Below are 27,383 nucleotides of genomic sequence, written 5' to 3'. Positions count from 1 at the left end.
CAATGAAAGACTTCCCCCTCCTAGAGCGCATCACCGACAGCGAGGGTGTAAGAGTTTTTTCTTTCCACCTGATGCTGTTATAAAAAGTTAACTGAAGGCAACTGTTGTGAGGCTGGGGTCTCACTGTGAATACAGCGGGTTATCATTAAAGCCCCGACTTTAATTACTTAAAGCGAGACTATGTAAGTTTCTGAGGAATGAATGAGTTCAACATTCTTCATCTTCTTCTTCCAATTAAAAGTTGAATTCATAAGGAACTGAAGCACTCTGTTATATTGATATCACAGTGTAACTGATCAATCTCTATGCACTACTGTTACACTTAATCTAAAGCATTTACTCTTACAGGATATGAGCCAATCATCCATAGCCACAGTTTAGCAAAAGTTACAAAAGTTTGTAAACCATCAGGAGGGAGGATTGTTTAGCTGAGGTGATGACCACTTTGTAATTACATGACATTTATAATCTGAAATAGTGTGAATAGTGTTCTCCCTTAAGGGTAAATGTTTCCTCTCATAAAAGTGCTTCAGCTTCTATCAAATCTGTGGAAAGGGTCTTTGTTTCAGGTGTGGTGGAGTTACAATGGAATTCTGGCAAAAATACAAAAGCGTCAAGGTTTACAGTCCAGGATTATTACTGCAGAAAACCTCTCCAAACACACTCATCAAAACTGACCTTGAGTTGTTGCGTCTGGGTTTCATGTGACCAGACCTGGGATTCATACCGCAGGTATTAAGCTTGCTAGATTTAACACATTATATACACTGCATGGAGACCCTGTGGTACCACTGGACACGTCACACATGAGTGACCTAATGCAAGCGCCACTGAGACGTTTGTTGGCAAGATGGCAAGCAATCACACACACCTGAGCACCGCAGCCTAATTAAATCTACTGACTGCCTAACAACTGCCAGGGAGATTTCCTGGCAATCTCCACATCCTCCGCACGCTCTGCAATAACACTGCACCAGCACGGACGACGTGCTGTGCTCACACATACGCACAAGTCTGAGGACATGAGCCCGGCAAAAAGTTGTGGCTTGAGTGGCTGTAAGTGAGTTATACTTTAGTAAACATCTGTACAACCCTACCAAGGTTGGGTAATTTGACCGGAAATCAATCTTGAGTAGAGTAAATTAATTCAGATCTGCCTGAGAATATGGTTTAATGAGTGGAGATGGTGTGAAGTGAGATTAAAAGGAATTTAAGCATACTCACTCCTTAAAAAAAGTTAATAGAAATTGTACAATTAAAACCCACTCACTCTTTCTTAGCAGCAATGACATCAACTTAAAAACTTAGATATTACCATGTAACTGACATTGATGAGTCGGTTCAATACTACTTATTGCCATAGTGGGTGCAGCTTAACAAAGGGCACATCTCAAAACATGCTTAACTATTATCATTATCAGTAATCACATTGTCAGCAGCTTTGATTTGAATAAAGATTATTATTATAACTATGAATGCCTGCAGGTATCTCTGATTAAATAACGAGTTTTAGGTCACGACTTTGAGCAGCATGAGCCAAACAAAGTCTGTGAATGACCTCACGTGCCACTATCAATTAAGTTTAATTTAATCGGCTGACTTCCATCTCGACTTTACATGACACTGACCCAGTGACCTCCACTGAGAGCGGCACGTGAACTCCGCAGTGGGGAGGAAGAGGCAGCACAGGAAGAAATGCAAACAGGGACATGTTTTTGTTTATGCACTTAATGGCTTCATTTCCCCGTTGAAGACCAGCTCATGATGATGAGATAGATTAGCCTTAACGTCCAATCACAAAATGACAGGAAACGCCGAGAAATGGCAGTCAGTCAGACGGAGACTCATGCAGACAAAATGTACCCAGCATGATCTGCAGATACAGTCTCGCATATTCACACAGATGTACTGTCTCCGTCTCTCACACACAGACACAAGAAGACAGGCACTCAGATGTGAAAGATGATCCAGAGAACAGAGAGTTATTCTGACCACAGCTACTCTTCTGTGAGCTCCAGCCGAGGTCTTATTGCTTTAACAGAGGGAATACCAGATGGTTTACTTCACTGTCTCCACGCTGCAGCTCACAGTGCTGAAGATAAATCGCAGTCTGCCGTCCACCAGACAACGATGGAAAAACCGAGTCAAGATTCCACGGTGCACCTCTGAACGCATATTTTACACCAAATGCTCCCTTTTTTAGGAACGTGCTATCATCATTATCTCTGTCTTTTATCTCGCCTTCCACCCTCTGTGGCTTTGTCTTTTTTTTGCAGCAGCTTCATTTAAAAACCTCCTTTTGCTTTATACCCCTCTGCCTCTTTTATCTTTTCCTGCCTCTCCCTCATTCTGTCTCTCCCACAGCAGATATAGTTTTGATGGCTGCCTGCTGAGAAATTTATGATAAAAGATGGCCCTGCTGCACTGAAATTACAAAACCATTTCCTCTCAACCACCCTCCCAGATAACCATTATTCCAGCACCAACACACTGACAAAAAAAAAATATCATTAAACTGAATCTTATGAATATAAAATCCTGCACAGCAGTGAATCTTTCCCCTTGTTTAAGGCTTTCCAGCACTGACACACCCAGGCCTATCAAACCTACATATTCCATTTTCCAACTCTTCACTGAGGTGTTGTGCCTCTTAGCTAATGATGGCAATAGATCCAAATACTGCATGTTGTTTTCTGACAAAGAAAGCTTCATCATCATTAGTGACTTGTCAACATGTGCGGATTCACGGAAGTTATGCTTTTAGATTTGTGTGAATGGAATACTGACATCGTAGACTCAAAGATGGACGATGCAAGTCAAACATCAAAAGCAACATCATTTCAAGATGCATATAGATAGTTATGCTAATAAAGTCTAAAGGGAAGATAAACCAACCAGTAAGGTAGCAAGGGGAATTTATAAGCTTTAAAATGACTGCTTACACTTATTTATTCCTGACAAATTTCTCATATGGAAAAAAGCAGGCCAACACAAGTTTTAAACAGACTGAACACAGAGTGGCAAAAGGTATGCATGTTATCAAGCGAGGATGAAACGAGCTAATTCTACCTGCGTGAAATATTATTCCAACAGTGTCCATAAAATACATGGTAATACTGGAATTCAGGCCTATGCTATATGGAAATTAATTTCAGCCAGCAAAAATACCTTCTTGCAACTGCAACTTTCAGAAAAACTTGCTGACATCAATAAAAGATGTTGATGAGCTCAGTGGGCACACCTGAGGGTTGAAACCAACCCTAACCCAAACCATGGGAGAGATTGATGAAACCCTGAAATGGAACCATAAGGAGGGTAATGTTCTTGTGATAACAGACACTGTAAATGTAGCCTGGGGGTAGGAAAAGCTTACCATCTCCTGTAGTGCCAAATAATCTGCCTGAGCTGCAGTGACAGCCTAGTCAACCATCAATTCATCTCCTGCTGACACTTTAACTAGTGTCGAACTTGAGCAACATCAACCCTGTGGGTGAACAGAAATGATTTTGACTGACGGTAGTCTACTTTACCTGTGACAAAATCGAAATGCGCCACTGACTCCACGTCCCAGGTTAAATGGGGGGAAAAAAACGATTAACTTTGCAAATTATGTTACAGGAGAAATCCTAATAACTTCCAAGACTGCAGTCTTTCCAAAACTTGACTAAGTACTGTCTGCAAACATAACCATTACAAAGTTTCATTATTATTTAATTGCTAAATTGCAAAAGTCACAATTAAAAATAGAACTCATTACTTCAATAAAGTTTTGACCAGAAACCATTGTATTTCCCTTTGGAAGAAAAAAGTGCTTACACTCAGGATTTCTGCGGCCCAGGCTGTGGCTAAGCTCGGGCTGAGGAAGGGGGAATGGGGTTGGAAAGGATGAGTCATACATTGCTTTCCATGCTCAATGATTATAATACCCCATTACAGAGAAAAGCACTGTTTCCCAGCTCAAGTGAATAGTCGGCTTGTGAGCCAGGACCAGACTTGACGTTTAACTCAAGCCATGCACTTTATACAAAGCATACTGTTAAAAAATCTACTGCAGGGATGGAAGTTGCATCATGAGGTAACACTTTCAACTTTTTACATCACTGAAGTGTCCGTGTTGACATTTCAAACGGGTCTGCCTCCATTTTGTTCCTTTTTGTAAGGGTAAAGAGCAAATCAGCCCTTTCTGTCTAAAGCTGAAATGAGTCATCTCTGTCTGAGTGTCTCCAGCAGATAAAAGATTTGTGCAAGAAACACATTTTAGATAAAACCATCTGCACCTGGCTTCAAATCCACTGTGTATTGAGCACAGAGGACCATTGAGCAGTGCAAAACAATTATTTCACCCTTAATGAAACTGGAAAGGGATAGATGATATCCTGTCCAGGATATGGCAAATAATGCACTATTCGTGGCGAACAAAGAATCTCCTCAACTCCAACACGGGGTCATAACCTTGTCCTGCATATTTTGTTCAATCTCCAATGCTGTTATCAGGCATTAGAGGCTTATTTACAGAGTCCTTTCCACAAAGTCTGCATTTGCAGGGTGAAGTGGCACATGCGATTGCAGGGTCACTGCTTCTCTCCACAGTCCAGCGAGCTCAGATTCCTTCCGCAGAGCCACGGCGATATAGGCACACACAAGACGCCACTTTCTTTTCTCGACGCCACTTATCTGACTGAGCTGGACCTGACCTCGGGATCGCCACATAAAGGTGATTAAGAAACCACCCACAGAAATACCAACTGACTTACATGTCTGACTGAAAGATGATTGCCGATATAAATGAACAACGGTAGTATTGGCTCTGAAAGCAATGGTAACGCAAAGGTACGACCCTGTCTGCCTCTCACTATAGGAGCTCTGCTAAATCATTTGGGGCTAACTGGCTGTTAGCATTGTGTTAAAAAAGAAGAGTAAATGTTAGCACATGGAAAGTTCTGTGAGCTCTGTAAGAATGCATCACATCTTTAAGCTTTTTAAATTAGCCACATGAAGAACTTAACACATGGTGGCAAAAAGGCTGACTTGGCTGAGCCCTATAAATTCCTTAAGAAAGAGTGTTGTCCAGATATAAAGAGACTGTAAATAAAGAAACAGCTGTGGACCAGGTGTATCCGACCTTTAACCTTGTCATAAAGTCAACCCACTTCAACAGAAAGAACCTTTTAATGACCCTGAAAGTGTGTAAGTGTGTGTGTGTGTATGTGCAAACCTGGCTGAATCGCAAAGGTACTAACTCAGCTATAAGGCTGCAGATGTTATTTGATTAGGAATTTTTCACTAAAACCAGCCCAGAACGGTGTATTTTCTTTAGAGAAATGCAACAGGGTTTTTTTTCTTTCATGGTCCCCTGTTTCACCAAGAATGGGAAGAAAACATCTGGAAGACATTTCTCTGGCTTTTTAGAGGGCTTAGCAGACAGCACAATGGAACTCATCGAATCCAGATGTGAAGGCGATCGGTGGAACAGCGAGGCTTTCTTCTGTTTATCCCATTAAAACGTACATTAGGATAAAACATATATGAGCTCCTAAAGTTTGGAATCCTTTTTTTTATTTCTTTTGCGTACCTTTTTAACGCCGTCTTCCGTTACCATCAGTGACTTTGGCCAAAATCCATCCTTGTTTTCATTTGCACATGGCATTCAAAGAATGTTTTCTCAGTATTTTTGATGACTAAAGTACTCTATACAAGTAGGTTCTGGCCCTGTGTGAATGTTTGTAATGGACGAAGACCATCCAAAAAAGTTTTGGTTAATTAATGATAACAAACCACCGCAAAAAAAAGAATGAAAACAGACGTTCCGAGACTCGTGAAAAGAGTCCATTGATCTGAAGGAAGTTGAGAGAAAAATCAACTCAGTAGAAAGATGAAGGAAACCTTTTGGAAAAGGAAGCCAGATTTGGTCCAGAGAAGAAATGCTGATCGTGAATTTACTCAACTACTGAGGTGCCACACTGGGAGGCCAGGGCATTATATTACACTTAAATGGAGGAAAGTGTCTACTATCTGGATGTTTGGTGGCAAGAACCCCTTTATTAACGAAATCAAGCTAAATCTGAAACTTGGTATATAGTTAAAAACTCTCGATTTCAATGGGACTGTTCATGACAAAGGAAGAGGTTTTATACAAAGCACAATAAAACATTGACAGAAAACCAATCAACCCATTATCTTTCTCTTTGACCTCAGTCAAAGGAGGATTTGCTGACACAAGGGGCTACAGCAAGAATTTGTATCTTCAGGCCCTGAAACTGTAAACCTGACAGCAGTGGCAATACCAACGTCCTGACCTTCACCTGTGAACTCCGACCCCTCATTTCATTCCTAACCTCCATGTCTTATGAGCCTTCTGGTATTTTTGCCATACCTGCAAAGTTTTCACACATGTTTAAAATGAGATTTCCTCATTCATGCCAGAGTCAGATGACCTCCCTAAAAAGACTATGGACTCTGACTTCCCTCACTCTCTCTAACAAAGCTAGACTGTCTGGATCCTCTCTGACCTCAGGTTGCTGTGAACTCTAAACTACCAGGTAGTGTGCAAAAAATACACTTTGAGAATATGCTTTAGTGTTAGAGGCACATTTTAATATTTATCTTATCGTGGCAGAAATACTATCTTAGAGTATTACATTCTTCTCCATTAGAACTTTGCGGGCGAGCAGGCCTGGCTTAATTTCCCTGCAGACCCGTCAGTCATTCTGAGGGTCGGTACAACCTTAAAACTGCACTTATCTATGCTTTATATTAACAAATGGCTGCTTGATGTTAAATGAGTGAGACATAGTGACGGGGCCACAGCAGATGTTCACCACAGATATAAACCAACTGTGCCCAAACCGCCCAACACCAAACGGTGTACAGGCAAAGTTAGCAACTAGCGTGTTAGCATGGTGAAACATTTAGCAAACTACAGACCTTGAGATATTGCCTAAAGAGTTGGTGGAGGCCAAAGCAGAGCTAAAAGGAGAGTGAATATTTATACATTCGATAGGTTGAAGGAAGCATGAATCAAATGACCAATAAGGTTTCTCCATTTCTACTGTAAATACAAGCTTGGTGTGGTGAGTTATGTGTTGGGTTTTCCGTTCCTTTTACTGCCCTGGGTGGTAAAAAATATATCAACTAAAACAATTGTATTGGCTAAAACAAACTAAACTTACTAATTTTGATTGAGGCATTCGTTACACTTGGAGCTAGCAAAACTGGTTATTTTGACCATTTTGGATTGTATCCATAATGGAACTAATAATTGGACCCAATACACAAAGTATATAGTAAATGAAGAACGTTATTTGAGTTGCCAAATCTCTCATTTTGTAATGCGCAAAATATTTACTTCAATCATAATACTCTGCTCAATACTTTTAAATCGTATATACTGTATGGTTGACAAATCCATACAAACAATAATTTACAAATGGGCTGGCTGAATGTACAGATGCCTGTACAGTATATCCAGGTCCCCCTGAGGCTGAGAGGTCATCTGGTTTGGGTCTGGATGAATCTTTACTGCTGGCAAACTGGCTAATAATAAGCAATTACTGTTTTCCACAATGATGGGGAAGACACGTGCAAATCTTGCATACAATTTCTAATTCAAGCCATCACCATGATATTTAAAGCTTTGCTCATTTACATTCAATCTAATTAGTTTGCATAGACCTTGTCATGTCGTTGGCACGTTGCTCACGCTCAGTCATCAAGTGTTTCTCATTCAGTACGTGTCAAGTTTCAGGAAGTGTACCAGCCCCCTTGAAAATCACTTACAAGACCCTGACTGCTCTGTGTCAGTTTTAAGAGCTGATTAACTCTAGCCTGGAGCATCACAATCATTTCCATGCTCTGTAATGTCCCAACTAAATTCCTCTCCAACTCCCCCCTGTCATCAAAAATGGAACCAACCGTTAACCTTTTATGCTCACCAAGTTTCTGCTCAGCTTGCAACCAGTGTTTACAGGCAACGTGGGAACAAGCTACACAAATCCCCACATATACATTTGACAGCACCAACAATATGAGCCAGTAAAACCATTTGAGCTCCATCGGTTTTTCATAATAATTATTTCAAATTCTCCGGCTTCAGGCAGCAGCATTACACGCTCAGCACAGACACTTTCAAACTGTCCTGCAGAAACAGAAGAAGCCACCTGTTCACCTCAAAGTCCTGTGTCAGAGACTCACAGCGGACCACCAACCATGCCAGGCGGTCTTAAGGTGCTAATAATACATGCAGGCCAGACCCCAGCCCCACTGTCACAGCACGGCTTGGCCCCTGAGCACGTATGGGACACAACAGTCCCACACGAGTACGTAATGTTTTTTAAGAATCCCTTCTTCCATCAATCCTATCTTCGGACTGGGTTTGAACTCAGTTACAAATTCCAAACTTTTAAGTTCATATTCTGATACAAATGTGTCACCGAGAAGCATGTGGAGTTTCTATAGAATACATTTGTGATATATGCGGTTGTTAAAGGCTTAGCATAAGGGGCCCACTGCTCTAGAGGCTTTGTGTCCTGATCCTGGTGTCGGAGTCCTTAAAGGCAGCTCCACCCTGCCACTTCAGACAAGCTCCAGCCCCTCCCTCTTGTGCTCATCCCTCTCATCAGTTAAAAGAAGAAAAAAAAAAAACTGAAAAATAAAAAGATTGAAAAAAACCTGCTTTACCTACACCAGGGCCAAATTACAATTACAGCACAGTGACAAGTCTGTAAGAGTGCAAAAGAAAATGGGTTTCATCTTAAAGTGACATCTGGAAGATACATTGTATTTGTCTGGCTGGAGCATGACGTTTTTAACTTAACTTTTCTGATGCTTGTAAACCTTGCCACAGCAAGTTGATTTTTTTGCTATTCAGTTGAAGATCTTTTCTTTTTTGGATCCTTTTGCAAATGCACACTCCCCTGCAGAGATGCTCCGTATGATCACAGACAGAAGAAGCCAATTCAATCCTAAAAGAAAGAGCGTTCTCCCAGTAACTTGCAGTCTTTTCACACCAACACTACAGCCCCCTGGTTTGGTGAAGACCACGTTGAATACATTAAAAAAGGCACACAGATGATTTAGGAGGAGAGGGGGGGGGGGGGGGGGGGGGGTCCACTGTGACCCAAAAGACAAACTTTTACGCGCAGCGCAGCGCGTCTCCAGAACAATCTGTATCCACAAACCCGCCCCAGCTGCGTCTTACCTGAACTTGCTTGCGATGTGACAAAAAGCAGAACAACCGCTAAAGTGATCAGGACGTCCCTTAACCTCCGTTTAACTTTCCATCTTATATGGGTATCCATGACCGCCAGAGACGTCCACGGCAAGTGGATTCACTGTTTTCCTCAACTTTCAACTACTTTGACGCGCAACAACTTCTTGGACAACTTCTAAAAAGAAAAAAAGTCCGAAAAAGTCCCAGAGAAAGAGAGAGAAAGGGGGAGGGGGGGTGTATCGTTATTTCTCAAGCAGCCATAAGGGGTTTGTGAGTGTGGAGTTCCTCCAGCTGGCTGACGGATGGTTGACACCGTCTTCTCCCGCACTGCTCCTCTCCTCTCTGCTCCTCTCGACTGTCCTGCACCGCTGCTCCCTGCGATCACAAGTGCTGCCCCCTCCCTCAGTCGTCACATAGACCCCCCCCCCCCCCCGCGCTTCAAATCTAACGGGGCAACACACACACACCCCCCCAAAAAAAGTACCCCCCCCCCCTCCCTGGGATGTCAGTCACACCGCGGACAGGAGGCCTGGACAAATCAGAGGAGGCCCTGCACACGAGGCAGCCCTGTTATTGGCCGGGGGAGGGAGGAGAAGTTGAGGGAAAGTTTCACGCCTCCAGCTTCAATACTTCTCGATGGTTTTACATGGAGTCTGTTTCACCAGAGGAGGATCAGAGCGGGAAAGTCCTTAAGTAAGTGTAGTGGGGTGATAACAGAGATAACTCTGCTTCTCAAAGCTGGAGGGGCCTGCCCACAATTATATAAAAATATAATATGATAGGCTATAATATATGTGAACCAGCATCCTGTTAAACACTGTTTAACATATCTATAGGCCTGTACTTAAAACTTATTTATTTAAAATGTGGAATAGCTACTTGTTTTTTCATGAACTGATTTTAATAATTACCTTCTCTTTTATTTAGTCATAAGCAAATGTCTAATTTGTGGGACTTCTAAAGGATAATTTTATCTTATCTTAAGTGCTGGTAACTGTCGATGAGCCCCCGGACCCGCAAAGGCCTTCAAAAGCTCTATACATTCTCTTCATTTTTAGTTTTTAGTGCTTGATTAATTTACAAGTTGCTCTGAGAATTTGCTCCACCCATCCATTATCCCTAACACTTATCCTTTGTGGGTGACGTGGGACCCCAGAGCCAACCCCAGTTGACAATGGGCGAGAGGACACCTTGGACAACTCACAGGGTCGACATACATTCACTATTTTTAATTAATCTATCAAATATAGATGGGGTTAATGCCATAGTGATTAAAACGCCTGGTGATCCTGTGCTGCATTGATAAAATTGACTAGAGTCACCAACAGCATTTGTTTTTAGTTTTGCCATCTCATCATAATTTAATTCTACATGGAAAAGTAGAAAACAGAAAAATTCAAAATGATATATAGTCATGTAATCATGTAATGTTACCATACCTTTGGCCATAGAGATGCTTAAAAAGGAGATCTGTGTCACTTTAATATATATCGTCCTTAGTCTCAGGCTGTGGTCAATATTCCAAAAATAATTATAGATACCATGCAAATGAGCTGACAAATATTAACCTATGATCAGAAAAAAATATTGTGATTCCAGCAGAGAGTGGTTTCTGTGTCCCTGGGCAAAATGTTACAAGCTGAGCATGAAATGTAATTCTAAAGTTATTAGCTTGAGATGTTTTGCTCAGATTCCATGGACTAATTCAGTCTCCACAAACTAGTATGTGCACCTTGAGTTTTTTAAGAAAAGGAAATATGAATATAAGAACAGTCTTTTTTAAGCAATCAGGTGTTTGTTACATCGACCAACTGATCAATGACACATACATATACTCATCTTAGGGTTAGGGTTTGCTGGAGTTAAAAAATCTATAATTGTCGTCTTTATTTTATTACATACATTAACAAAAAGAAACTTCGTTGAATCCACAGTGAGCTTCAGACCCTAGCCTTTGCTGCCGTCATCTCAAGAAGAGACAAAAATGGCAGCTATCTTTTATAATGTGTCATATGGCTGCTCCGGTGAGGGGGTGCAGACTTCCATTAACTGCCCAGTAAAAGTCAGTTTTAAACACAGTAAACAAACGCCACAGTGGTTGTGGACACATCTGACAGTGTGAGAGATGAGTTTAAACGTGGACGCCCGATGGTTACTGTAAACTTGGACCGTCTTGGATATACACGACAGGCGGTGACCTTTGCTGGTTCAGAGTGAGCTATTGTCGAGAGGCACTGCGTCAATTTCCTGGTGGTCAGTTGGCAAAAATTGTTAAAAAGTCAGATTCACCGTGCAGAAGAAGACCACCTGTGACACCACATGCTCCATATCTGCATTCACACTTCAACAGATCCTTATGTGACACTCAGACGGGGGCGTCTCTCTGTGATGAGAATTAACCAAAAAGAGATAGCACAGCAGAATCCCCCCTCTTCGGTGCATTCAGTGTACAGGCTGTATTTACATGTGCTGTATGTCCATGTTTAACTATATTTACCAGTTCTCAGCCCGCCAGTTACACCCCAGCTTACCCTCGTCTCCATATGTACACACTTTAAAAGGTGTTCCAATTGTATTATGCCAAATAAGTAGCTTCTCCTCATAGGGTAAGAAGATATTTACATCAAGACTAAACTCACCACTCTAAACTGACCACTTAGCCATATAGTGGTTACGTGGTCAGATATATGGGTCAAATTATGGCCTGAGCCCTGTGTTTAGTGTGGCTTTTTACCTACACCGCACTAATCTCACAACAACCCCTGCACGAGGCCTCGCTCCCTCAAAGTGTCGGCTAACCAAAAATAAAGTGTGATGTATTTGAAGCCGGCATCTCTGTAACATATGAGGGCTTTCCAGGGCAGAATAATCTTTGACTAAAGACGCCCCAGTGAGACTGGGAGCTTTAGGCCGAGAGCTTTAGGCCGAGAAGGGTTTCTGTCTCAGTGCTCTTTCTTCAGGCCCTTTTTTCTGCATCCACTTTCATCAAGTGGCAGGCTGGATATGACAGCCAGGGACAATCACTCAGTGGTGCAACTCAGATTTTTGTGGTAAAATTACCAAGATAACATTGTTTGCTAATACCCATTACGTGTAAAAGATGTAAACGATATCAGAGTAACAGCAAATTAAGGTTAGAAAACGCTGGTTTGATTGGTAGAAACTTATGGTAACTCATAATTTATAGTAATACACAATGATTTCTTTCGTCATGAACTCGTAAGTACAAATTGAACCAGGAAGGAGCTGTTGCACCGGAGGTTTTTTAAATTCACACTTAGCCCAGTATGTCAGCTTTTGCTTTTCATAGATCTACACAATCAGTAAAACCAGTTGCACAACACAATCACATTTAGAAATAGAAAATAAGTGATGCGATCAGTTTGTCACAAAGGAACTGATGCGTTAATGAAAAGCTCTTTTTTTACATTTAAAATACTTACCCTCAGCTCCAGGCTCAAAAGAATGGGGCTCAGTTTGTTGCCCACAGATAAATGATCAGCAACATTTGACTTCCTGTTTACATCCCCCCCAAAGCACTCAAAATATGGGAGTTGTGTTTTTAAACATCGGAGCACAATTAGGCCTACAATCCTTGTATTAAAACTTTGAATATCAACTTGAAATGAATGTATTTTTGAAATATATTTATTGTTTCTTTGTACAAAAACAAATGTCATAAACGTTAATGTATTGCTTTTAATCTGACAGTAACAATTGTGGGTTTCAGAGGGATTCATTTTGTGGGCAAGACGGAGGAAAAACCACAGACAGGAGCTTGCATCAGCACGTCAACTTCCTCTTTAGCTTCCTTGAAAACAAAAACATTTCGTTTGTCAGGATCTTGTAAACTTTGTAGATGCTGAATTATACATATTTAAACCTTTTCAATCATTCCCAACACCCAATAATTTCTCACAGTTCCTACGTCAAAACATCGCTCAACGGTGTTGTGATGGAGTAAAGTCTTGTTTCTCTCAAATGATAGCTTCGTAGTGTACCAGAAATAGGAAATTCAAAAACATGAAACCAAAAGACCAGATAAGTTGTGGATCCTGGCTCTGAGGAGCAGCTCCTGGCAGCTCCAAACACAGACATTTACGCAACAAAGGATGTTTTACTGTAGTGTGTGTGTGTGTGTGTGTGGTTGTGTGTATACTTATGCACGTGCACATTTGCGTGCCTTGTTCTCTGTTTTGTGTGCTGGCACAGACGCAAGTCTTGCGATAAAAAAGAGGCAAGAGGCGAGGGGGAAACCCAGGAGCTCACTGTCTTTTCCTAAAAAAAAGAAACAGTCAGAATGAGTCAGACTAGTCTAGTTTTATGCTCTGAAATCCCAACCACAGGGTTTTTAATTTAGACGATATCAATTTTTCCGTGTCTTCAGGTCAAATCGCTGATGTTTTTCTAAGTGAGGTATCACGGCTCTGCAGAACAAGCGGTTGTAAAAACTTGAACATTTTTTAAGTAGGAGTGTTTGTTATCTTGATGAAAGCAGTAGAACCATTGACAGAACATGAACCCAGTGGCATCATTAAAGTCTGTTTGGCACGACGCACGATGGCATGACACCATATTTTCCATTTTAGGATGTGCAATGCCTTCCTGTGCCAGTATTTTTTTGTTCATGGCAAAACTAACAAAGCACAGTGGAGGGAAATCTGCAGCAATAGGAGAGTGGAGTTTTGAGTCTGGAGAGGATGAAATTCTCTCGAGTCCACGTATACTTGGGATCATGACTAAATGGTGCCTGTTCATCAGAGAAGAAAAACACTCGGGTGGTTAATGAGTCAGTCTCACCTGTCTGCTCACGCTCCCAGCTGCAGCCCTTCTCCGCTTTGACATCTTATGCTGGAAAAGATTTGCAAGCACATATTTCCTCCTGTATAGCTAATCAAAGCCAACAAATAGTCGTGCCAGACATGAATCAATCAATTGGCATTAATGAAAGCTAACAGGGTGAGACAATGATGCAGGCATGGCCTTGTGTGAACTGCATAGATGAGTGTGAAATAGGAGCAGAAAGCTTTAGCATCAGTATAGTGGTTGAATGTAACTATATTTCATGTATCTATTCTTTACTTAAGTTTGTATACTTTCAAGTATTTTTCATCTTTACTCTACGAATTATATCTACAAAAATCTCTATTTTCTACTACATTACATATATATATATATATAAACAATATGTAACATGCTCACATTGTTTTTTTAAATATTCTTTTAAAGTGATCAATAATCAGACAGGAATTGTTCCATGGATCCAATCAACATCGGAAGGTAGTGTTAGACCACCAGCGAGTTTGAATGAAATGATCTTCAATGCTCCTGTAGAGGCCACATTTCTTTATTTAATCCCCGCTTGGAAAAACCCATTTTATTGCGATTTTACAGACAAGCACTAGACTACCCACAATCCTCATCTGTTACAGAGACATATGTTATTGGTGGAGCTCAACTTTAACACGGAAATGTTTATTACATGAAAATCATGTCAGCTACAATCAGATAATTCAGCATTCTTCACAAGAGGAAGAAAGTCCAAAGAGTTGAAAATCACTTTCAGAACCAGAGCCATTACAGTCGGCGGTCATTTTCAGGGTCTATAGGCTCCACTCTGCAAGTAAATTTGCTTTTAGTACTTTAAGTATTATTAAATGCAAGTACTTTTAGCCAAGTAGAAAAGTCAGTCGGTTAAATTTACTCTACTTGAGTACAATTTTGTCTATACCTTTTGTGGAAGTAGCTGGGAGAGCACCTTCACCTACCTCGGAGGATCAACAAGTGTTTTAACTGGAGAACACTCAGAGACACACACAGACAGAGACACTGAGCTGCAAAGCTAACACGGCAGCAAAACAATTTCGTCTCTGGTGAGAGCCCCGTGGCATGGTCTACTGCCACACTTTTACTCAGATAAAATGTTTAAATATTTCCTCCCACACTGAATCAGTTCTAACATCGAACTGGTGCTCGGACGCTCTCATTGTTCCAGAGGCTGCAACATTCTTTTGTCAGAGAGCAGCAAGGAGTTAAGTTCATAACCCATGTGGTAAAAGCCTGTGTTCTCCACGAGCCTTGAGTTCAAGGCTGCAACCTCATCCCTGTCTACCATTACTGAGCTTGATCCAACCTGTGCTATTCAAGAAATGCAGAACATCTGCTTACCCTCTTTGAAAAATTCCGGTTATTTCTCAGTGGGAAGTTACTGCATATTGTGCTTGTTAATTGTTATTATATCGTTAATATAATCAGGAATATTCTTTTTGGCTTGAAAACCCACACTGTATTTTGCGACATGTAGCATCTACTTACCGTACAGGATATCCAGTCATCTCAGGATGTAGATTCAAGGGACAGCCATAATTTCTTTCTTTATGTTGCCCTTTGTCCATATTCTAAAAGAGGCTACAATTTGGCATGAGAAAATTACTTTTGTTATTGTCGTAACATCTGAAGTGAAGAGCACAGGAAAATACATTTGGAGTTTTCATGTTCTCCTGTGTATCCATGTGATTTCTCTGGGTTCTCCCACAGTACAAACTCCTGTTGGTCAGGTTGATTGGACTCTAAATTGAGCATTGGTGTGAATAAACGGTTGTTGGCTCCATAGCAATTTTCAAACATGCAGTTTTGAGTTTGCCTTTAACAACTGAACACAGTAGGAGATGGTCCACAACATGCAGGTGAGGAGTTGGGGCCTGGTTGGAGGCAGGACATGACATTTAAATTCCACTGTGGAAATCACATCAGCACATCAACATCGGCGAATCTCGTTGTCTTTTCAAGTTGACGTCCTTGTTGGCGTCTTCTACGTGTACGGCTTCTCCTTCTAATCCTGAGATATTTGTATTTTAGGATTTTTTTCTTCAGCTTTGCATCCCTCACATCATTAACACGCCCAATCACCCACTGACATTTTCCTCCTTTAATATCACTTGGGCTCACATGGACATTTTCCAGACATTTCACTTATGGACTGGTAGGAAATGTTCCGGAAGTTCAGTGCAAGACAGAAAGCAGCTTTATCATGTACATCTGGTATCTGCCCCAACTTATGCCCAATGTCCCCTGTGATTTGCTACTGGCCCAGTGACCCCTCTGAACGGCTAAGCAGTATAGTTGATGGATGGATAAATGTTACAAGCAGGTGACTTCCTAGTTTGTTGTGCTTCATTAGATTTTTGCAAGGTTTATACAGCAGTGAGAGTTATAAACTAATAATGTCTGATTACATTGATAAAGCATATAGAGTTCTGACACGGTGTGTGCATGAGGACTGTTGAACGAATGAGGTAGATTTGCCAAAACATTCAAGATGATGAGTTTAAACATGTTTTCATCTGTGGGGTGAGCAGAACATTTGAATTAATTAGGCTTCACACTTGATTTGATGTGTGTGTTAATTGGTGTTGGGGGTTCTACTATTAAGAAATGTATTACATAATGATTAAATTATACTTTTTATCAAAACAAGTAGGAAGAGGACAATCTAACCGGCAAAGGTTTCCCCAAACATCAGTATAAACCATCCACTGTGGGACATTTGGAAGAGGAAAGGTTTGTTTCTCTCAGTAAACTGCTGTTTCAGATTTCTTTACAGATTCAGACTTAACGCTCACTTAAGTTAAATCTCTCGAACCTAAGCCGTGGGAGCAAAAGTGCCAAAGTTGTCGCCTGTCGTCTAAAGAATAAACTAACCATGTCTCCTTCCCCGCCCGCCCCAGCTCAGCTCCACCCTGTCGGCTGTTTGTAGTGGTGGCTGTAATTATGGAAGGCACTTCTTACCCACGTGTTTTAACAAGACCCATTGGTTATGTTCCTCTCTCACTGCTGCTGAAGGTGGCTCGTCACGTGAGACTGTGCAAACCAGATTCTGGTCTAAGTTCATGTAGAGATGTTTTTTAGAGGTTTTGTAAAAGGCACAATACTGTTATATCAATCAACAAACAAAATAATATAAAAACGGTGTTCTTGTAAAACTGAAGCAGTGGTTTACTTTTTAAGCTTGAACTGATTAAGTTTAAATGGGTCCCGGAAAAACCTCCTATATAAGGACCCACAGATTGAAAGAGATGTGTCATATGTAGTTGTTTTTGAGTCACTTTCTTGCTATATTCAGTCTGTGTGGTCCTGTTGGATCTCTTTCTAGTTACTTTGTATGTCTGTGTTTTTTCTTTACGGTCTTTTTTTTTCTATTGAACTTTTTTGTCTCTCTGTTGACCTGTTGATATCTTTGTGTGTGTTCTAGTCTTGTCATTTCTTCACGACCAGTTTTTTGCGTGTATTGTAGTTATTGTCTCTTTCTTGGTATTTTAAGTCAAGCTGTTGTCATGTTGCATCTCTGTCTAAGTTTTGATTCTCTTTGTGGTCATTTTGTGTTGTTGTAGTGGTTCTGGATCGCGTTATCATCATTCTGTATCTCTTCATGGTCATATTTAGTCTTTGTAGTTGTGTGGTATTTTACTGTTGACATTTCTATCCCTTTTTGTCATTGTGTTTGTCTTAATTGTCATTGGGACCTTTTGTAGTTGTTTTCTCTTTACATTGGCATTGTTTTATATCAGTTTGTAGTCATTTTTTTCTTTTTTTTAAACAAAGCTTTTTGGCTTTTAAAAAAGAATGTTATTGTTAGTGTATCATTATGTATTTTGTAGGTGTTTTCTGTTCCTTCCTGGTTATTTAGCATCTTGCTTTGTTTCTTGAAAGTAGTTTGAATATCTATGGTTATTTAACATCTCTTTTTTTAGTTTTCCATCTGTTTCCGGTTGTTTGGTGTCTTTTAACTGAGCGTTATGACTTTCAGATGAGAAATATTAACAGTCACTTCATACACAGGATCTGGACGAGGGTCCCAGTGAGGCTTTTAGGGAACCCATCCATCCATGCATGGGTTTGAAAATTAGTCCTTTTGGAACTTGCCAAGCCTTTTTTCTCAAGAGGATGCTTAAACCCACACATTCTTCAAATGTTTGCAGAAACTAAGCTGAGTGTCTTCAACATGGCAACGTTTAAAGATGATGTAAAAGTGTTTGAAATTCATATTAGTAGTTGATCTTTAGTTTGACTCAGGGCTCAAAGCTGTCTTTGAAACTGAAAATACGCTTAAAAATTGAAATATTCCATATTCAACGCAGTAGAATCAGAAAAATCTGGACCAGTTTATGTTTCAGCGTTTCACATTCGATCGCACTCAAAGTCGGCGAGGCCTGGCAGCTCACACTCAAAGTCGGCGAGGCCTGGCAGCTCACACTCAAAGTGGGCGAGGCCTGGCAGCTCACACTCAAAGTGGGCGAGGCCTGGAACCTCACACTCAAATTGGGCGAGGCCTGGTAGCTCACATGAAGCCTCTACAAACATCTGTGAATTTACACCAGAGCCCTAAACTGCAGCGAAACACATCAAATCAAAGTAACAATTTACTTCTCATCAGAATAATAGAAGTTGTCTTCTGTAGTTTATTTTTGTTTGGGCTCCAAATATAGCATTGGATGTCATTGTCTTGTTTAAATGCTGCTGTATTAATTAGCTTGTTGCCTTTTGAAGTACATTTTTTGGTTCTGTGAAGCACTGTGTAATGGCTCTTTTAATATGATAAACAAATAAAGTTGTTATGATTATTATAATAAGTTTATAAGACTGATAAGAGCTAACTGATGATTAACATAGATGTTCCACCTCTTCCATAATGCCAATAATATGTTTACTATATAAAATAAATGTTTGGTTTGGACCCAAAGCTAAAACGAATTTGGTCAGCTTCTTCAAAACTCGGTGACAATTAAATTACTGCAAAAAGCATTCAGATCTGTCGATGAATTTGTGTTTAATGCAATTGCAATTTCTGTAAATGTGTAATTGCATCATAGGCTCACACACACGCGCTGGCAGTAGAAGAGAAAATGAACTTATAACCTGTGCTTGGGCCCCTCTGCACAGGCTCCTTTTTGAATGCATTTGTTGATGACAAAGTGCTGCTTGTAACTTGTGAACTGTTAGATAACATGGCATCCTCAATATGCTGTTTCATGAGTTAATTTGCTCCCTTCAATCCTTCCACATTCTCTCTGCTTGAGGGATGCATTCAAACGAGACAGCGCGGGGTCAGTGTCGTCTTTTATGAGGTCGGCTGCCTCTCGAAACCAGCCACCGGCCATTGTGAGGGGAGCCCACAGTGTTTGATGATCTGCACCCTGTGGCACAGTCAGTCGAGCTCGGGCTTGAATAAAAAAGGAAAACATGGAAATGTATTCTGAATGAGACGTATTTAGATTTTTGCTGACATTGTACACTTTCCTCCCTTTTGAACCACCCAAAATGTGTCCTGTGCTCAGTGCCATGACTCCAACCATCTTGTCCTGGTTACGTCCGCACACAGTCTGCATCAGACAAGAGGCAGGCAGTGCTGTGGCGGCAGAGTTGGTTGCTTGTTCCAGCAAGTGAAGCAAAAACTAACAAAAGCCGTTTTCAGACATGAACTCCAGGAAATGTCAGCACAAGCGAGTCTGGACTTTCTCTGCAGTTTACTTTTGACATGGGAACAACGCAGCAAGAGATTCTCTGCCCAGATGCGTTAACAGCAACACAGACGCGTTGGCCCTTATCACCAAATGTTCTTATCTTTCCAAGTTGACATCTTTGTCGATGTCTTTGATGGCACATCTTATTCATCTTGAGATATTTGTATAATTTTTGGGGGGCGGGGTTTGCGTCCTGTGTTAGAAACCTTTGTTACCAATCCTTCCGGTGCTGTATTCGCGCATTTGCTCATTCGGACATTATCCAGTTTTTACTCAGCGCTGGCCGGAGAAATTCTTCCTTTGCTAACTACTGTCCCTCTGGGTAACTTCAGGAGATTAACTAGAGCAGCCACAATAACTTAATATAAATAAGCTAATTTTGCAGTGTTTAATGCATATTCCCTTTTTTCAGGCAAATATATATATTTTGGATCTTTTATGTTTGTGTATGAAGGCAAACCTATTAGCATATTATTTCCTAAAGTTGGCACATTATACTTCACAAGACAACTGAAGTGAGACGAGATTGTGTATTTTACCTCTGCTCTCTGGTTCCTCTCCAAAATAAAGTTTGCAAAGAATCACTATGTTGTCCGTGGTTTGGTTAGGACTCGCCTCCTGTCATGTCGAGCCTACAAACCAGCCAATCTGAAACGCTTTTGTCAGCTGATGTCTCTAACATCAAATGGGAAAAAAACACACAATTACATCTTAGAATTGGAAGCTTCTTCTTTATGCTAGTATATAAATAAAGAGTGTTTGCTTTATTTCTAAATAGTTTGTGACAAGTGAAGGGAGTGTGGAAATAACAAGTATCAGTGCAGGAATTAAGCTGAATGTGATGTTTCTCCTGTTTGCATGCAGACACACAGATTGCTGATTATGACCGAAGGTGTACAAAGGCACCTATGGGCAAAGACAAAATCCCCAAATGTACACCCCCTTCTTTTGGTATTTGTTGTAAAGATTTTGATGATGATACAAGCGCACAAGACACCGAGAGTTTCCATTGACCCACAGTTGGAACTGAGCTCATGTAAATATTATCATGAGAACATAATACTTGGGCGCATGTGAAAGTCTTCAGCAGCTGCTCGCAAGAGAGGAAGACATAAGACAAGTCCATAAAAGAAACGGTTACACACAGACTCGAACGTGCAGTCTCGCACTCTCCTAACAAACACAAACATCTACACTCCACCTACACACACACACACTTGACACGTTGTCATGAACTCACCAGCTGCCACTTATCAATTGAGTGCAAATCCCCCGCTGGCAGGGATCCCGCTGCCGGGATGTTTGCGCTCGGGAGGAAAACCCCTCCCTTGACGTTGCAGTGGAGCCCATGCTGAGCAACGTAGCAGGGCATTCAACTTATGATGAGGTTTTACAGACTGAAATGAACTGGAAGAAATGTTACCTCATCACTGAAGTCTTCATTTTTGGTGTCTTAACTCAACACATTATGCTACGTAGACTGCTTTCAAAATCTTAGACCCCCTTGTCACCATACAGGTTGTTTTACATACCACAAATTATCCATACTTTTCATTAAGTATGTTCATTTTGTACATTGTATAATTTTTTAATTGATTTCCTATCATTTGGGTGAGGATAATATCCATTTTATGTTTATGTTATGTTTCATGATGCTCTAACGTATGACTCTTAAGTCTATTTTGTGAAATGTCCTCTATATCTGCTGACTTGTAGTTTAGTCTTCATGTCTGTGGAGCTTGAGACAGAAGAGAAAGTCCTTTGTTTGCAGAGTCATGTTTTATGCAAGTTGTTATGTCCTTGGCGGAAAAGTGTTGTTGCACCGCAGCTTTGGTACATTTGGTGTTTTATTAGCCCATGTGGGACGGATACTTCTATTATATGTGTAAGACACAAATTTGAACAAAGACCAATATAAAAAAAAAAACTGTTCCAATTTCTTGGAGGATGTCAAGGTTACTTTTGCATCACTTGAACGACCCCGATGACTCTGTCAGCAGCCGAGCAACAGCTTGGATTCCTCTGTGCCCCTGAACTGAGAGTACACTCGGATCTGCAGTCCACCATTCGAGAACCCTACCCTGGTCTCACATGTGGCATGCAGCCCCTGTTCTTGGCTCACACACGTCCTGCTGTTCTCTGTCCCGCACACTTTTTTTTGTAGTCTTTAGAGAACTGATGTCATAAATTAAACATCACATACAGGCTTTAATAATTAGGAGCCAGCAGGATATGCTAATCAAATAGTCCCTGATGGAAGTAATGTTTTTACCGTGTTGATAGAGCAGAGGCCAGCTGGAGTCTGGGTGGGTGTCACTGTGTTCAGCACAAAATGCCCAAATTACATCTCTTAAGTGTTGGGACTGAAGTGTTAGTGATGTCACCTGGAAGTAGGAAGGGGAAATCCTGAAATCTGGATCAAATCTTTTTTCTCTCTCATTTTCTGTTGGTTTGTTGTAGCTTTGATGATCTTTGATGTTCTGAGAGACCATCTTCCCCAGTGACCTGCCAGATGATCGAGCAAACTCAGTGAGAACCCCTTATCGCAGCAAAATTTGCAATAAAAAAAATTGAGGAAAAGCTGATTAATTCTTAAAATATCTGTGGCGCTATTTGTTGGATTGTCATGAAATCTTACAGACATTCAAAACACTATAAGATTTGATAAAACAATAATGACTAATCATGGCTATGTGTCTTGAAGGAAGACCACAGGAGATGGTTGGAAAGAATCCTTGTCAAGGTTTTCTCCTTTTGATCAGACCATAAGACTTTCTGCAAATTAGTAAAATAAAAACTACAGAAAGTGCATAATGGGAGGTTCTGATGAGATAAACACAACCTTTTCACAATTGTCTTTTCTTTTTTGTATATTGAATCTTAGCTACTAGGGAATGTAACTTTTAATGCTTAAAATTGACATTGACACAGCCTAAAGATCCTTATTCATGCCATAGAATACAAATAAGGATTTTCACAGTGCATGGTCACCAGAGGATGAATCTGTCTGATTATGGTAATCGCATGTTTCAATCTAGCACCACCAGATTGACTGGGCCTTGATAGTTCACATCAAGGCCCAGTGCTTTGTGCTAAATGGTAAGTGCAGCCTCACAGAGACTCACTATCATGACTGTAGATGCTTGGTCTTGTTTATAATTCCCCTCTCTTAGAGTTCAACCTTTTACTCACAGCTTCATTAGACTTCTATGTATCAAGCCTTGAAAGATATTCAGGAAATGCTCTAAACACAGATGTGCTGACTCAAGCAGCCTGTGGTCATCCTTTTTCCCTTAAGTGGTCTTGAAGTCATTGGTTCAGTTACTTCTCTGACTAAGACGGCAAAATCTCGTGGTTTGAATGTAGACCCTGTATATACAATTCAAATGCCACAGAACATTTCTGTCTCGTCTTTCTCCCCAGAAGTAAGCCCCTGCCTATAAAACTGAATCTAGTATGTATGACTTTTACCTTCCACCATAAGATATGACTTTAGCAACGAATTTTACCAAAAGTATAAAGTGCATGGAGATCAGGGACAGATGGAGCCTTGCCTCCCTCTCGACCTATCCCATCCCAGATCTGCCCGGCAGATGTTCACATTCACACCACGAGAAAAAGTCCCCACCCATATGTAATACGGATATGTCCGCTCCAGTTAAGGGGCCTTTCTGAATTCCAGGAGCACCCGTCTCAGATATTCTAACTATTTCCCTGTGGTGTTTTAGGCCTAAGGGAAGAATCCCTCTCACTTCAGTCCTCAAGCAGACAGGAGGAGTGAGGTGAGAGGGTGAAAATCCCATGTTTATTGTGTTTTTTTATGCACGGATGAACGTCTTAAAAAGAGCATTACTAGCCAGATGGAGCTGCATGGAGGCAGGAGGACATGAACTACTCAGATTTGAGGAAGAGTGAGGATTTCTTGGGATAACACGTTTAGACAAGCGTCCTTGTTCCTCTGAATTGTAGCATAATGTCTGGGAAGGGGAATTGCAGCACGGTGCAGATTTTTTGTGTGAATTTGATGTTCTGGTGTATTTTTAAATCAACATTTTTTATCAACATTGAGTTATAAGTGTAGAGGAAAAGAACATAAGGGGCACAATTTGTCCATTCATCACACGGCTGTTTCAGCAATGCCACTCCTTGGATGTCTGTCATTTAATGGCTGCTACTTGCCACTTCTCTCCATAAAATCATAAACGCTGTAGGAGTTACTATGTAATGGTCTGCAGTTGAAATCCAGATGTTTGCTGGCGAGCGCAAAGTTGGAAAAAGAGAATGGGAGGAGGACCTTTTTCAGAAGAGGGAGGGAAGAGAGGAGGTCCGTCATTCGGGGGGTTGTTAGGGGATAGTTTATCCAAAGATGGACGATGCTCAGTGGTAAAGCACATATGGTTTTAAAATGTTTTTACGTCTTTGTTCAAACACAGATGAGCACAAACGATGTTGAAAATATGCAGACAGCCACAAGTCATGCCGGTCTGAAGAGCGAGTGGCACCGTGGGGGCAAAGCATACGTCAGAAATCCCAGTGTGAGGAGGTATGATGGAGGAGTCATGTGGCTGATGACAAATACACGTGTCCAAACCACAAAACTCAGAATGAAAAAAAACTCTCCCTGAAGGTTTTCCTAATATAATTCTAGAAGACAATAGCATGACACAGAATGGAGTAGCGTACTCCATAAACTAGACATAGACTGTAGATGTTAAAATAGTAATGGCATAAAGGAGTCAACACTATCCTGAAGAGTGTCTGTGGTGTTCAGTTCTGCCTGCTGAGTCCTACCTTGATTCATTCCAGTGCTCCCATTCAGACCAGGTCCCTCAGGAACGGAACCACCGGTGTGGGCGGGAGAGAGGAGGAGGTGGAGCTCCAGTGAGGAAGGAACAAAGAGGTGGTACTTTCCCACTGCTCACTGGGAACTACTCATCCTCTCTTTGTACATTATATTCCCTTTTCCATTGGTCTCTCTTTTTTTTTGCTCTCCTTCACACTGTCTTGTTCTAATGGGCTTTAACGTCTACCATCTAGCCAAACTAGCAGTGGGGCAGAAGGGGTAGTCATGTTTGTCTGTCAGTCCATTGCTTCGATATGCACTGAATTACCAACTTATGGATAGATTTCCATGAAAGTTAGTACTGATATTTATGGTCCCCAGATGATGAGTTCTATGACTTAACCTTTCAGCACATCAACGTTTTTAATTAGCCTGTGAAATATCTCAAGTATTTTGTAAATTAATGCTATATCCGGTAAAGGCATTCCTGTTCTACAGAGGAAAAATTATTAACCACAGAATGGTGATCCTCTGACATTTCATCTTGCATCACTAAAAAGTGGAAATTATGGGGTTTGGATAAAATATCTCAACTGGATGAACTGTCAATGAAATTCTTTACTGGTATTCATGGTAGCCTCAGAATAGGGACCAAGAATTCCATTATGTGCTCATTGGTTAATCGAAAAAAACGAATGACCTTCACATTACCCTCAGGTGTATTTTGTGTTCAGTGGTAATTAGCACGTTAATATGATACCAGCCTAATCAAAATGGAGAGCATGGTAAATGTTGAACCAGCTTAATATTAAAGGGGACATATTATGAAAATTCCACTTTTGTAGTGCTTCTACACTATCTGGCAAGTCTACCGTCCCAAAAACTCTGGAAAAAGACAACTCCCGCGATTTGTTGTGGTTCCTCTATGTCAGAAACGATACGCTAGAGTGCGTCAAATGGGAATACGACCAAAAAATACGTCATGTTCCAACCATGCCCATGTAGGGAGTCTCGCTACATGGCTTTGGACCACCCCCCACCATCATCTCACTGGCTCCGGGGAGAGACGGCCCGGCTCCCAGGCTAGCATTAGCTCGCAAGCTAACGGGAGCTAACGCTAGCCGGGCTCACGCTCCACCCTCTCCCCGGACCGAAGCCTGGCTGCGAGAGCCTCAGCGCCCCAGGTCCCCAGCGCAGCCCCGCAGTGGGAGCTGGCGCAGCAGCAGCATCCTTCCACACTGTTGAGTCAACGTTAAGAGGTGTACCGGGGTCTCCGCCTCGACGATCGGCATGTTTATGGGGAGCTCAAAACAGGTCAATCTGAGGAGGGCTGTTTTGGACAGGGTAACAAGGGTGCTGTTTTAAATGATCCTTGTGGTATTTTGACCGAAATATGCTACAGACATTTCTTTTAGGCCCCAAGGAACCATATCAACCATTGTAAAATGGGCATACGATGGGTCCTTTAACATGTTAGCATTCTGTAATTAGCATTTAGCTCAAAGCCTCACAGAGGCACTTATATAGCTGTAGAGATAGCTGCAGATTCTGTGGGTCTTCTGGGATAAAGTACCCACATCGAATACCAAGTTATGATAGAATATACTACCATAAAAAAAACAAATCTAATTATAATATTTAGTATTTGTTTCGACCTATGGATCAGGGTTGGCGTTAGAGGATATGGTTAGGGATGATGTAAGCCATGGTTTCTTCATAAGGTTTATTTCAACCATGGTGGTTGTGTATTTACCTTTTAAGAGTATCCACTGGCAGTCACTACAATCGGCGCCATAGATGCTTGTTTCATGACCAGTTCAAGTGTGGGAACTTCAAGACAGTATATAAATATAATTCAGATCAGTCACTGAGGTCAGGAAGCAGTGACAGTCTAAAAGATGACAAAGATGGAAAATAAATACACTTAAGTGAGGTGGCGAGATGCCAAAATGAACTGCGAGGGGACTGGATGGTGTGATGGGACAATCGTGTCTAGACTGTTCCTAGTCTGCCTGAGCTCTGTTATTTGAAGTGTGTGTCTGTGATGCGTGCTGCACTCTCTGGGCACATGTGCGGGGCTCTGACGAGGCTTACTACAGATCCTCAGGTCTTTTTTAGACCATCATCTCAGGGTTTATAGTCTCTGAGCCCATCGCACTGAGATCCCTCGTCTTTTTCTCCATCCAATCAAATCCCTTCCAACGTATTTCTTTTCCCTTCGTATCCCCTCCGCCCCTTCTCCCTCCCTCACGCCATTTTCCATCCTCGTTGCAGCGCTGGCCCCCACTACATTCCAAGCAGATGTTGGATGTGTGCACGTACACACTGTGGAGTATGTGTGTGAAAGACAGAAATAGATTGTACTTTTGATCAGATGTAAAGATAAGGCTTACACATCTCTTTTGATAACATTAACTCTGACATTGATACAAAAGAGTTGGAAAATAACTTCAGCATAGGACTGTAGTTGGAGAAATGAAAGGGGTCTTTAACAATCTCGTTTTTTAAGTGGTGGAAACATTTCCGCAAGTCACACAAAAAGCGTTGCCCTGTTTAATAGGGGGTTTATAGAGAGAGTGAGGTAGCACTTTCCAGAATCTTCAGAAAATTACAAGAAGAGTGGGAGGACGGTAGAAAGAAGGGAGGGGAACATGAGGGTTTGTCTTCTCAAGCGGGAGTTGCTGGCAGTTTCTGGGTGTACGGTAAAATGGTGTGTGTGATGTTCTGATGACTTAACATTTGCTGCGGTCAGTTTTGTTGTAGTTTGGCGTCTGCACCTCTCAGCATTTAGTCCCACAACTGAGGGGTTTTGATGTGATGTCAGAACACAGTTTTGGAGAATGGATAAAGGAGTTAATATACCCTGTGTACC

General features: G+C 41.3%; 1 protein-coding gene across 1 annotated transcript in view; it reads right to left on the bottom strand.

Annotated features, from left to right (window-relative positions):
- Positions 1-9,629, bottom strand: part of col5a1 (procollagen, type V, alpha 1) — a 73,858-nt gene extending 64,229 nt beyond the window's left edge. The window contains exon 1 of the mRNA XM_053447754.1: positions 9,197-9,629. Coding sequence (XP_053303729.1) covers positions 9,197-9,296 — 100 coding nt within the window. The 5' untranslated portion in view covers positions 9,297-9,629. The remainder of the gene's footprint in view (positions 1-9,196) is intronic.
- Between the last annotated feature and the right edge of the window lie 17,754 nt (positions 9,630-27,383).

Source organism: Pleuronectes platessa, chromosome 19, assembly GCF_947347685.1.
Source record: "Pleuronectes platessa chromosome 19, fPlePla1.1, whole genome shotgun sequence".
NCBI classification, from domain to species: Eukaryota; Metazoa; Chordata; class Actinopteri; order Pleuronectiformes; family Pleuronectidae; genus Pleuronectes; species Pleuronectes platessa.
The sequence above is the reverse complement of the archived record's forward strand: the minus strand, read 5'-3'. Positions and strand labels throughout refer to the sequence as shown.